This window comes from Pongo abelii, chromosome 13 (genome assembly GCF_028885655.2).
Source record: "Pongo abelii isolate AG06213 chromosome 13, NHGRI_mPonAbe1-v2.0_pri, whole genome shotgun sequence".
Classification (NCBI taxonomy): Eukaryota; Metazoa; Chordata; class Mammalia; order Primates; family Hominidae; genus Pongo; species Pongo abelii.
In genome coordinates, this window is record NC_071998.2 from 92,625,046 (window position 1) to 92,638,738 (window position 13,693).

Consider the following 13,693-nt stretch of genomic DNA (forward strand, 5'->3'; position numbering starts at 1 on the left):
AATAGAAAATTGTGAGGCAGTGACTGGAATCCTGTATGGTTGTACTAATCTCTGTTACTATTACTAGTTCTGCAACCTTGGGCAAGTTACATAGTTTCTCTGACTCTTGTTTTTTTATCTGTAAACTGGAGGTCTCATTTACCTACTTAAGGCTACATCTATAGTGCCTATCTTGTGGGGTTGTTAAGATTAAATGAGATCATGGCTTATAATAAGTACCCAATATATGTTAGTTGTTATATAGTATTACCTGTTTATAGGTTGTAAAAAGGTCAGATTGAGGGTGGGCGCGGTGGCTTACGCCTGAAATCCTCACACTTTGGGAGGCTGAGGTGGGTGGATCACAAGGTCAGGAGATCGATACCATCCTGGCCAACGTGGTGAAACTCCATGTCTACTAAAATACAAAAAATTAGCCAGGCGTGGTGGTGGTCACCTGTAGTCCCAGTTACTTGGGAGGCTGAGGCAGGAGAATCACTTGAACCCGGGAGGCAGAGGTTGCAGTGAGCCGAGATCACGCCACTGCACTCCAGCCTGGCGACAGAGCAAGACTCCATCTCAAAAAAAAAAAAAAAAGGTCATAAGTTAAGGACCATACCTATCTTCTTCGCTATTGTGTCTCCAGCACTTGGCACGTACATGGAAGCTGTTTAGCAAATGTTTGTCGAATTACTAATGAGGGTGAACAGTACAGGATTTTAGAGACCTCTGGACTTGTGCTTTTTCCTTGAATGTCTATCTCAGATGAAGCCATTTCGGTTCTACTTCATGATGCCTGAGCTCTGAGTTTTCTCAGCATATCTTGTGTTTCTTCTTTGGACTATAGCAAGGAAATAAGCATAAATCATAGCATTAATGGGTGTCCTGTTAGGAAGGAACTGGTATCATGTCAACATTTGAATCCCCAAAGACAAAGCCAGCAGTACATCCAAAAGTGAAGTTTCTATCTGAACATTTATTCCACAGTCATAGAAACTGAAGATGGAAAAGACCTGAGGACATCTAATCCATCCATGTGGTTGTACAAGAAAAGTGGCTGGAGCAAAACAGCCCGTTCACTTCATGCTCACAAGACAGCATTTCCGTTCTTCCTGGAGCGGAGCGATTGCAAACACATTAAAATGAAGACACAATGCAAATACTCTTCACAAACCTTAAGAAAATACTTATAAATACATTATTTTCATAAAATGATTAGTAACTAACTAAAAACAGAGTGAGGGAATCCTGGATTAGATGGATAGTTTAGGTGGGTAAAGAAAGGAATAACTGAACAGTATAGATAGTAAAGTAGTATTAATGCCTAGGAAGCAATTTCTGAAGAACTGGATGGGTTTTCTGTTTTTCCTATCAAAAATATGAGTTGAGAGTAAAAGAGGCTCTAAAGTAGTTTCTTTCCCCTTTATTCTTTACCCACACCAAGGAAGTGCTTAACTTGCTCTAAGGCTCTAACAGACACAGCACCAACACTGAGAAGTCTGTTACCCAGATGATAAGGTCTGTTCTACTTGGCACTTGCTCCGCTTACCACTTCTCTGGCTGGAAGGGAAGCAGCAGCTCCTGATAGGGTTTGTGCAACAGCAAGATTCATGAATAGCGGAGAGTCATCTCCAGGCACATTAAAGACCTCGACTGCTTGGATCCCTGTGGCTGCCTCACTTGGCTGTCCTGGTTATTCTTCCAATTTGTTTTTAAATTTTGGGAGATTCCCCTTTCTCTTCCACCTGGAAGCATACACACTCTGGGGCCTTTATTATTCTTATTTACACGAACCAGGTAGCTGTATCTGTTCTAGCTCATCTGAGCATGCTTTACTATGTGCTTCCTGTGCCAGAAAAGCAAGGTAGCATCCCTTATCTCTTTCTTCTTTACCAGAATACCACCCTCTATCTGAAGGCTTCTGATCTTTGTTTTTTTTGAGCCTGAAAGGAGTTGAAAGAACAGAGGTGGAGCTGAACAGAAAGGAGGTTTCCAAGGACCCACCATTTCGTGACATCATTTTACAAAACACAATACACTGTTTCACAAATTGCAAAACACTGTTCAATTACTACCAATAAAAATAACCATTGCTACTTAACATGAAGACTGCTTTGTTTCACCACAAGCAATTATGGTTTTTCTTTATTCAGAACATAGAGGCATTTCAAGCAATGTTGATGGCAGTAAGCCTGCTGTCAGCCCCTGCTGCTGCTTGCTGCATCCTGGCCAGTGTTTTGGCCAGGTAGTTCCTCCAAAGATGTTTGAGGAGCGTGCATTGGTCATCTACTTTGTGGATAGGCAGGGCGATCTGGCATGTGATCACCACTGCTCAGAATGCCTCACTAGAGAAGCTTAAGGTAAACCCGATATACAAAAATTCAGACTTACAAAACAGATACATTAAGGGATAATTAATTGCATTACAAAAGGGTGCTTTACTTTACAAAAGAATTCACTTCTGGGTTCCCTTAAACAGCCAACTTCTCAAATACAGTCAGAATATGAGCTGAGTTACAAAAATGTACATTAGGAGCATGGCTGTAATGTGGATTGAGGTACACCTGTACATCAGCCTTCCGGGCTGCACAGAGGTTCAGGGGCACGCAGAGCATGGTGGCAGAGTCTCCAGCATTCTTAGCTGGTACAAGTGGGTGGGGATGGCTAAGGGGCAAAGTTTTCCAAAGGCAGTTGCAACCTACTTCTGGGCCTGGGGTGAGAACGTGAGGGGATGGGGTGTTTCAACACAGAATTGTCCTTTTGTGTTTTCAGGGCTCACCTGTTTCCTCATTATTGAACTGTTTCATCTGTGGAGTTGGTGACCTCTAACTTTAGAGCCCTCCCACATCCGTATCAGTATCTCTGAGCCTCCCTCCCCTCCAGGCTTTTCTCAGCCAATTAATCACTAGGTGTTATCTAACTACAGCTTAAGTTGTTATTCCCTGCGCGACTGGGTGGATTTTGGTGGAAATGCAGACGTTTCATCCAGTAGTAGAGGGAGAAGTTTTGTGACTGAGACACCTTTCCAGTGATCTCCAGCTGTAAAAGAGGAAAGTGCTTGGCACAGCTCCTGAACTTATTGTAGGCATTCAAATTGGTTGGGGGTGGAACAATGAGTCCTGAGAAGATAAATCAAGTAATTGATAAATAAGGAAGTCTTGTCCTAAATGGTGCCCAGGGGTGGGGGTGAGGATGTTGAAGGAGAATCAGCAGATGTGTGCTAAAGTTATTAAAAAACAAAACAAAACAAAACTTCTCAAACAGGTTTTCTCTTTATGCTTCTCCTCCTGCTTGTGGGCAGCCAAACTTCCAGAATGGTGTTTCTAGAAGAGTAATTTTTAGACCACCTGTGTCAGTCACTTGGGGGTTGTTAACAGTAGGTTTCTGAGCTCACCTCTAGACCTCCACCCCCAACCCCATAATCTCTGGAGAAGGGTCTTGGCAATCCGCACTCTGATGAGTTCTCTACTAGATGACTCTTGTCTGCATTGACATTTGAGAACTGACCCATATTCCTTTCCCTTGCTGCCTAAACATGATATGCTGAGAAAGCGGCACCTAAGCAGAGGGGCGGTTACTTGTATCAGTCTTTGGGGGGCATTAGATGAGGCTGGAGGATCATTAGAGGGACCAAAACCAGTTCATAGCTCCTCAGAGATGAGTGGGTGTGAGGATGGGGGATTGACTTGATTTTCTATACAGATATGCAAAGCGCAGGGCAGATTCCTGAATGGTCGAAGCTTGTAGTATTCCCAGGCTGGAGGTTTTGGGATTTCTATGCTAAGCGATGGGTGACTGCTGATCTGAAAATGGCCTAGTGTGTGGTGTGTAGAACATTTCACCGACAGTGTCACATATTCCATAATAGGCAATAAGCAGGGATATTCCAGGTCCAACCTAAGGCCACAACCTTGCTTTGCCTTTTTCTCTCTTTTCCTTTATAAAAGGCACACACCATAGTGGAGATGCTTAGTTATATTAGAAGTAGTCTTATTCATTTTTTAGCCAAATTGCCTTTCTGGCCCAGAGCTTTTGTTCTGAAAGCATGGTATGCATTTTTAATGCCTCTGCTGGCTGTCTTCTGTTCCCGCTTACCACATCCCCTCCCCCTTTCACAGTAGCATGTAAGCATGTTCTTACTAAACAGTCAGGATGGAGTCAGAGATCCAGAACCGTCTCAAAAACATGGCTCTTGCCTGGTACAATCAGTCCTTGACCTTTATGATACTAATGAGTTAATTTTTAAGTACCCCACCCCCAGCGGGAGGTGCTCTGCTCTTACCTGCTCCCCATTCAGAATGTAGGAATAAATCTAGATCAGGGAGTTGTATCAAAAGCTACAACCCTAGATAACCTCGTTCTGTGTTACGATGAAAACCAACAACCCAGTAAGACATAAGTATGAGTAACAATTTTATCTCTTGTTGATAGTGCAGAGAAAGGGCTAAAAACCAGAAATATTACTGTGGCACCTGGTGAAAAGGTTAATGGGAGCTGGGGTTATCTGGTTATTCACAGATCTCTCACACAGAGCTTACTCCTGACTAAGATTCTTGCTAGAAAAACACTCCTACCCTGGAGACCTAGGGAGTGAGCTTGAGAGGAGCTGCTGTTGCACTTTAGGCTAGGGAGAGCAGACTTGACCTCTAAGAAGACCTAGACCTCAGCTTCCCCACACCTTTGTTGATAGTTACAAAAGAGCATTACAAAGTGTCTCAAGGGCTCAGAGGAAGGTCAGGAACTGAGAAAGGGAAGCAGTGTGGTCACCTAGGACTCACAAGTCCGACTTGTCCTTTGATACTCCTCCAGCTCCGTTTTCCTGCTCACAGCTAGCTGCAGCTCCTGACGGATCACCTGAATCTGTTTCTCGAGCTCTGAGAGTTCCTGCATCACTGAGTTCCGAGATACATTTAGGGAGTCTGCTTTCCCATTGGTGGTCAGCGAGGCAGGGAGCTCTCTTCTCCTTGGAAGGAGGGGGATGTCCTGGTGGATCCGGATGCCCAGCTGGTTTTGTCCTTCCTCATCACTAAAGATGTATTTTCGTCGGTTGTCATGACTCAGATTGGAAGTATTCCATACGGTGAGCTGACGGAGTCCCACATTAGACCTAGGAAACAGAAATTTTAGATTCACTTTCCATTCTGCAGCTCTCAAGGTGCTGTCTTCATCTGTTAGCCATTTCCTGTGTCAATAATACGGAACTGGGTGTGCATTTAGAGATGAAGTAACAAAGCCATGGACAGACTACCTGCTAGGGTGTCATGGGGCAATAAAGAGTCATGAATATACAAAAGTTCAAGTCCGATGCTGCTCTGAAACTGGAATTGGGTGTCATCTGAAGGGATGATAGGACGGGGTATGGCACATTTTTTTTTTTTTGCGAACAACCTCAGGTGGCTTTTAATTTCCTTTCTACAAGGGAAGCTCAGAAACTAGCCACACCTTGAAACGTTTGATGATTTGAAAGATGATGCTTTAATAAAAGCAAAATCTATTTATTCACTTGTTGGGTTCTGAGCATCAGCCTGCTGACAGATCTCATAACATGGCTCATCCTTAGTCCCACAGGACCATCCTGATGTTTACTACTTGATTTTGGGGAGAATAAAAACATATAAGCCACAGGTCTCAGCAAAGTGTTTCTTACTATAGGGATGATTTTTATGTGAGTTGAGAATGACAGATCAGGTCCGATGCTTAAAAAAATCCTGAGAAAGCCCTCAGTTTCTTGCTGGGATAATGAAAGTCATATAGAAAGGAATTTGCGATCCTGTTTTAGGCTTGCATCGTATGACGTACTACCATCGTGGAGAGATGGCTACAGACAGCATGAGAATTATTGCCAAATAGTCACAGGCGGAGGCTGATCCTGTTTCTGAAATACACTTTGACACTTATGCGATAAGAAGAGTTTCTCACTACAAGAACAGATTAGAGCCTTAAGCAGCATAGCTGCTGATGTTTTCCACCATAGGAGAAGAAGCAGGAGGAGGAGTAGGAGGGTTATGACAACTTTTGCAATCTGCCACAGGACAAAACTGAATAGAAACACCCTACCAAGCCATTGTGTTTTTGTTCCCATTCATGTAACTGAATTGACTTTTTTCCTGGACTCTTACTTGCCAGGAGAAGGGGACAATCTGGAGGGAGAAGGGGAGAGAGAAGAATAATAAAGTCTTTATATAAAAGTGGCCATAAACCTTTTCTCCTTTCATTTATGCCCTCTGTAATGTGACTTTGTAGCTCTTAGCTATGTCAAATCTGCTTTCCTCCCCGCTTCAGTTAGGACTGTTCTCACAACTTGTTTTGGCCAACAGAAAGTGGCAGACATATCAGAGTGGCAGTTCCAAGCCTAAACTTTTAAGAAGTCTTGCACATTTCCACCCTCTTGGAACCCTGCTGCTGCAATGTGAACAAGTCCAGAATGGCCTGCTGCATGATGGTAGACCATATGGAGAGAATCCTCAGGCTTCCCAGTTGACCAGCTGAGGCCATCATAGACCAGACAGCCATTAGCTGCTTTCCCCATCCCCCAAAGTTGGCTACAGACATATGAGCAAACCCAGCCAAATTCAGCCAAGTCTGGCTCAGATCAACAAACTGCACAGCTGATCCATGAATTAGTAAGCAACTTGCTGTTGTTTAAAACATTAAGTATTGGGATGATTTATCGCGTAGCAAAGACCAACTTATACATGACCCAAGCCATTGAAACACACACTCCAAACCACCCTGTGGTTCTTTAACATGCCTCATAGTCTAAGTTTTATATAAATGAGCAGAGGGTACCAGAGCTCAGTTTTCTTGTATCCTGGGTTGGGTAAAAGTTCTGTAATGAACCCATTTATAGTTCCATTGGCTTTAGACCTGAATCAGAGAGGAGATTTTCCTTCTAGCGTTATAATTCCCTTTAATTTTTTTCTTAAAATCTTTTCCTATTGAATTCGAATAATCTTAAAGTAATCTTGGTTGTGCTGTTATGTAGTTTGTAATTTTTGTGTGTCTTGGGGTGAGAGGAAAGGGAAAATGGGGGTGGTGTGTATTGATTGGGAACCCAGAGAGATGAAGGATAGACCAAAACCTTATGTGAAATCACATGTTGAATAAACCCAGGGCTATATATAAATCGTCTCCTGCAATATGTACCTTATTTTCTTTGCATTGAATGAAAAAAGGACAATACCAACTTCCATATCATGGCCCAAAATTTCTCCAAGCATTTCCTCAAACCCATGTTAATAATTCTTTCATTTATCTATTTGCTCTTTTATTTGTTCAGTAAATATGGGGCACAGAGGAGGGATGTCAAGTTGTAGCATGCATGAGCATTTGCATAGATATACTTCCAAGAGAAGAGAGGGAGAGCATTCTAATGCCCTACAATGGTTCATAGCAGGGAAAACCTGAGAGTAGAGCATCTACACATTTTCTTCGACTGTCTAGACAGGCACAGTGATAAGTAAAGATAGCTGGACTGGTCTTCTCCAGAGCTTTGTATATCTATCTGGTAATATAATATAGAAGAATAAACAAATGCTGGACTTTGTGCCAAATTCTAGTTGCTAGTATCACCAGGCATCTGATATTTGATGTGGGTACCTATGAGTGCAAGGTGACAAATGCTGAGTGTAAGACTCAGTGTCTACTTGGAAAAAATAACCCAAGGCTGGTGTTGTACTCCTAGCCTCAATAACATTTAGGCTTTGCTTTGATTCAAGCCTTCTTCAGTCTTAGAGTGTTACATGACCAGTGAGTGAGCTGTATTTAACACTAAAAATGGGTAAAATAGGCTTCCCTGGAGCAATTATGTAACGCTGAGGTTCAATACTCCACTGGACTATTCCAAAGAGGCATGACGACTATGGTACCCCAAACACTCATTGTGTTTGACACGTTGCTAATGTTGGGTTGTATAGAGGTAGGCACAGGAAATGTGAGCCCAAGCTAAACCATGAACACCTGTTCTCCTTAGATGCTCAAAATAAGGGGTTCAGGAAGGGAATCTGCCAAGAAAAGTGGGTAAGTTGCATCAAAAGACACAAATGGTTTTCAATTTATGTGAGAAAGATGTGAATATGAATCATATCAGAGTTGGAGGTGGGATCATTGGGCTTCCTGTTTCTATTATAGCTGGAAAACAAATATTTTGTCACTGTAAGATGATACATTTGCTGCTATGTCTTCTTGGGTTACTGTTATTAAAAATTTATGTTAAAAATAGAAAAAATAGATGTAACAGGTCATGGAACAGCTGTGACTGGACTAGTATACAGCTTGTCACTAACAGACTTGCAATATGATGCAGGAATACCACAGACTGAGAGGGGCGGGGAGAGTGCTCATTGACTGGAAAGAGATACTTCAAGAGATAAAGGAAATGATTCCCACAAGCTAGATGGAGACTGCGTAGAAGGGGACTGCAGCAGTCCCAGAGGAGATACAAACAAAAAGAATCCTGTTTTCCATCCCTTTTTCTTCTGTCATGATGAGAGGTGTGCCCTCATCTGAGGCCTCTGGGCGTACGAAAGAATCATAGGGTTGCCTTAGGCAGCAGGCAGCAGAGACCAGCCAGGAACCAGACCCAAGTGCTTCTGACATCTTTAGTCACCATGAAATAGAGAACAGTCATCCACAGCCTGGTGTGGTGAGAGTGAAGAGCTTCGATTTTCAGATGTCATCAATGCATTTAATGTTTGTTATTTCCTATTAATAAGATGCTCTTTGCTAGGGAGTTTGTAGAAAAGTGCCAGGAAATGAATTAGGCATGACATGTCTGTTTCGTATTTCCAATACTCTGTTCCTAGGAGTGCTAGAAAGGAGTAGGGAGTGGAAATGTGCCAAAAAGACAGTAAAACATGGAATTAATTGCCTGCAGTATTCATTAATTCTTACATGTATTTTTTACATAATAATAGCTAATATTTATTAGGCATTTCCTTTCATTCAGAGATGTACATGTATGATCTCATTTAATCTTTACAACAACTCTAGGAAATAGGTACTGTTTTTATCTCAACTTTACAAATGAGGAACTTGAGGTGCAGAGAGATTAAATAAGTGACTTACACAAAGTAACACATAATCATAAGTCTTGGAGACAGGATTTGGATCCAGAGAGTTGATCCTAGAGTCCATGACTACACTTCTAACCATGACAGTATATTGTGTACACTGCATTTTAGTGTCCATATACATTTTTTATTTTATGTTTTATTTCCCTCTATTTATACTGATTCTTTTGATAAATTGCCCTGATTTGATCTGAATAATTATACAGTTAGATCTGTAAATATTATTTTACAAACATAAAGACAGTTGCCATTGGCCCCTTCTCACCTCTTTTCCACATGTTTGGTCTTGAAATGCTGCTGCTTTTCCTCTACAAATGATGTATTTATTGCTCTGTGTAATCTCTGGTGGAGAAAACAGATTCACAGGTAGAAATTATGAGAAACACATAGGTCAGGGAACAAAGAACCACTTGAGATTCAACAGTATATGTAGTCGTTACAAACCTTGGCCTCTTTAAACAAATTCCAGAAATGTCTAAAAATAGATCAACATTCAGCCTCAAATCTCAAGAGAACAAAAATTCTAATTAGAGGTTATTATTCCACCTGGAGAAACAAAAAAGTATTCTGATGGAAAGCTCAGTATTATAAAACGGTATGTGATATAAGGAGGCACAATCATAACTAATGTGTAGCAAAAGGCCTTCAACAATTGCTAAAGATGAGTAAAAAGTATACAATTATTGACAACCAAAACAAAGAAGGGAAGGAGGACTCTTGAGAATTAAGTTAATCATATTAGCATACAATAAGGAAGATCTGCGGAGTTCTCCTAGAAGACCAAATACTTCCCAGGATGAAAGTAGGAAGAACAGGGTTCAACTGTAACCAAACCAATGATAGTAACCTATCTAGAAAAAAAAAGTGTTACCAAAGTGAGGAGTTTGGTATGAGGGTATATGAATACATGAATAGGGTAAATGCAGAAGAAGTGACAGCCTCCCTGCTGGGAGGTAATCCATGGTACACTGGAGGGCAGGAGGCGGTCTCACCACAGGAGGGGCCAGGATGGCTCATCCAGCCTTGCTGTGGTCAGGTGAAACCACTCCCTTTGTTAGAGTTCTTCCATCATTATGAAGCCTTCTGACTATATTTTGGGTCTCCGTGCCAATTTCATTCAGGGAGAGATGTGCAAATGAGTGTGCTTGAATCACCAGTCTGCTTGACAGTTTCAGTTCTCCCTGTAAATCAGTGCGTTGATGTCTAGATAACAAGAGAGAGCTGCAGCCTTATGAAGCTTGGCCTTGGCCCCAGTGGGTCTCAAACCTCTCTGGACCAGGGAAAAAGCAGAGAGAACAGGGGCAAGTGGGGTCACTTAAAGGGGACCAGGGACTTTAAACTCATGTAATAGGTTTCAATTTTGGCAAGAAAAGAACCTAGGAAATAAATCTTTCACACCATCTTTTCAGACTGTCACTATTAAGTGAAACCTGGTTAAAAAAAGTTCTATTTCTTCTATTATGAGCAACAGTGGAGGGTTATAGGAAAGGAAGGAGCACTGTGGGATAGCTTAATTTAAGGGAAAAGTGAATTAATGGGATAGAGAGAATTCTTTCTGCTCTAATGAGAGTGCCTACCCCACCCTCGTTATTGTGGTAACATAACTTATTAGTCTGACATAGGGCTCTGGATCCTCCCATCACTAGGAATTCTACAGTTTAGGAATTTTGGAGCAAGACACCTGTGGCACTCACCTGGCTGGTGTGGAGCCAGTATTGCAGCTTGGATTTGTTTTTGATTCGTGGTAGCAGCAGCCTGTATACTATGTGCTCACCAATGGTGGTCAAGATGGACAGACCAAATCCAATGCACAGCAGCACAAAGAGTCCAGAGAAGTGTTTGATGCCCATTTGCAAAGTCTGTGACAGAATAGGAAAGAAAAGGCCGTGAATACAATGATATACCTGGCCCAATGCTTGTGTACTCTTTGGTTTTCGGATGGATATTCATTTTTTCTGGGCTCAAGGAAAGCTGGAGACTATTTCTCCCTGTGTGTTCTGTGACCTTCATTATACATCATGAAAGAAATTCAGCCAGGGTTGGACTGAGGGCTGCCGAGGAGCACCCAATGCCTAGAGGGTGAGAAATAAAAATAAAATTAAAAGCTCTCCAACCGACTGAATGAACTTTCTCTTGTCCATGGGGACTCCGAAGAAACCTTAAAAACTGAGTTCCTGGCCTTGATAGGATGGGAGGTCTGTCATGCCTCAGTATGTCCCTTCCTTATTAACCTTTAGCCATAATTCTTTCTTAAGAAGTAAGCAGAAGCTAGCTCTGGAAAACAAGAAACCGGTAACTCATTGCTTTATCACCTTTAGCTAATCATCTAAGGCCATAACCACATTCTCCCTCCCTTTTTGCAGTTTCAGTGTGACAGCTCACCAGTTTCCCAATGCACCCTTCCTAAAAAATGACCACAATCTCCAGATGGTTTTGGCCAACTTGTGGGGGATGCATAATGAGGGTTTTCATGTCCTCTGCTTCACATTTGGACATCAGAAGACCAAAATCTCCACCCTCGGGTCATGCTAACACCACCATTTTTTGAACATGGGCCCAGGAGGAGGCATGAAGCTCAACTGCACATGTGCATGTATCTCTTTTCATAAATATGTATGACTCCTCCTATAGCTTCCTCAATACGTATACTCAGCCACCCCACTCAGCATAAATTCCTCTTCCCTTTTAGCCCTCCCTTGAAGTGCTTGCTCTCAGCTTCTGCTGAAGCTATGCTTCCCATTCTGCAGGATGGCTGGCCTGCCGGCTGCAACCCTTTATGAGAAATAAAGATCTCCTGGCCAAATTTATGAAGCTCATGATTCTTCAGTTGACAGGTGCTATTCGTATGTTAATCCACTGTGCAAATGGCCCCTGGAGTTGTGCCAAGGCCCTGGGTCTGGACCACCTTATGGTCTCTTAGAGAGAGATTGAGAGAGAGAGATAGAGAATTGAAACAATTTAATATACTGGGTAAATATCAAGGAAAGAACGTCCCTCAGGGAAGAGAATGAGTAGATTTAAGGGGAAAAAGATGGTGAGTTCAGTGACTTTGGAATTTGGATCTGGTAGGGAACATGGAAATCATCTAGTTCATTTTTACAGAGGAGGAAAGTGAGACCAGAGAAGTGTAGTAAATTGAGCCAAGCCACAAAAATAAGCATAGAAGAGAAAGAGAAGGAACCTAATGATATTTATTGGTTGCTTACTTTTTGCCAAGTGTTTTACCTTAAAATAGATATTATAACCTCGATTTTATAACTAAGGAAAGTGGAGTTCCTGCAGCTTTTAAGTGGCAAGGTTGGTCTTTCAGTCCATTTCTGTTCAGCTCCAAAGCCTGGGCTCTTTCTGCTCTACTGCTATACACCAAAACAGCAGCAGTTATAGCAACAATAGTAGCTACAATAAATATCTGTGGCCAGTACTTTGCTAAGTGATTTGTGTAGATTAAGAAAACCCTCACATATAGTCTAAAACAGCCATTATTTAGCCATTGACATCAATGACAAGAGTCAATCCTGTAGAAGTAAAAATACTTAATATATTGAGTTAATACTAGGTGCCAGGCACTCTTGTGCATACCATGGGATGGAGATAGAAGGAAGTTATATCTTTCCTTTTAAACAGCTTGAGTCTAGGGAGAAAACAAACATATACCTCCATGACACTTTTGATCCATGCTTCCTGGGATTTGTGGGGAAGCTGGCTCATGAGATAACATTTGAATAAGAGAGGCAGGATGGGGAGGTTGGGTGGGAAAAGTGAATATACTAACCTGAAGGTAGCATAAACAAAGGAAAAAAGACATGACTTTCCTGGACAGTGGTATAGTGTTGTGAAACTGACTGCTGTGGCTGAAGGAAGAGTATACAAGGCATGAATAATGCCATAGTTTGAATGTATATGTCCCTCTCAAACTCATATGTTTAAACCTAAACTCCAAGGGTTGGTATTAAGAGCCCTTATGAAGGGATGAGTGCCCTTATAAAAGGGCTTGAGGAAGCTAGCTAGTCCCTTTTGTTGCTCTTCCAGCCTTTCACCATGTGAGGACACAGCATTTGTCCCCTGTGGAGGACAAGCAACAAGGTGCCATCTTGGAAGCAGAGACCAGGCCCTTACTAAGACAACAAACTTGCTGGTGCTTTGATCTTGAACTTCCAGCCTCCAGAACTGTGGGGAATATACTTCTCTTCTTTATAAAGTACCCAGTCTCAGGTATTTTGTTATAATGGCACACATGGACAAAGATATGCAGTGAGAGAGAAACAGGGCCACACTAGGCAAATCCTCAGACGCCGTACTAAGGAGCCTGGGTGTTATCCCTTTGCTGGAAGCTTTTGGTCATCATTATCATTGATAATTATTTAGCACTGAATATATGTAAGGCACAATTCTGAGCACTTTATCAATGTAGCAACTTGCCTCATCTTTATGACAATTTATAAGGTAAATTCTGGTATAATCTCCATTTTATAAGTGAAGAAACTGAGCAACAAAGAAGTTCAATAACTTGTCCAAGGTCACATAGCTCGTGAAGGTTAGAGCTGGGATTCAAACCCATGCAGTCTGTTTTCAGAGCCCACAGTCTTCACTGACTCATTTGTCTGATATGAATGATCCTCCCATTCTCTTTAAAGGTTTTCTTT

The 13,693-nt window shown here is 41.9% G+C and overlaps 1 protein-coding gene across 1 annotated transcript in view; it reads right to left on the minus strand.

The window, feature by feature from the left end:
• Window positions 1-590: 590 nt before the first annotated feature.
• GRIN3A (glutamate ionotropic receptor NMDA type subunit 3A) overlaps window positions 591-13,693 on the minus strand; it is a 169,928-nt gene continuing 156,825 nt past the window's right edge. Inside the window, exons 7-9 of the mRNA XM_009244706.4 lie at window positions 10,745-10,909; window positions 9,316-9,392; window positions 591-5,086 (exon numbers count right to left, since the gene is read on the minus strand). Of these exons, the coding sequence (XP_009242981.4) occupies window positions 4,747-5,086; window positions 9,316-9,392; window positions 10,745-10,909 (582 nt within the window). The 3' untranslated portion in view covers window positions 591-4,746. The remainder of the gene's footprint in view (window positions 5,087-9,315; window positions 9,393-10,744; window positions 10,910-13,693) is intronic.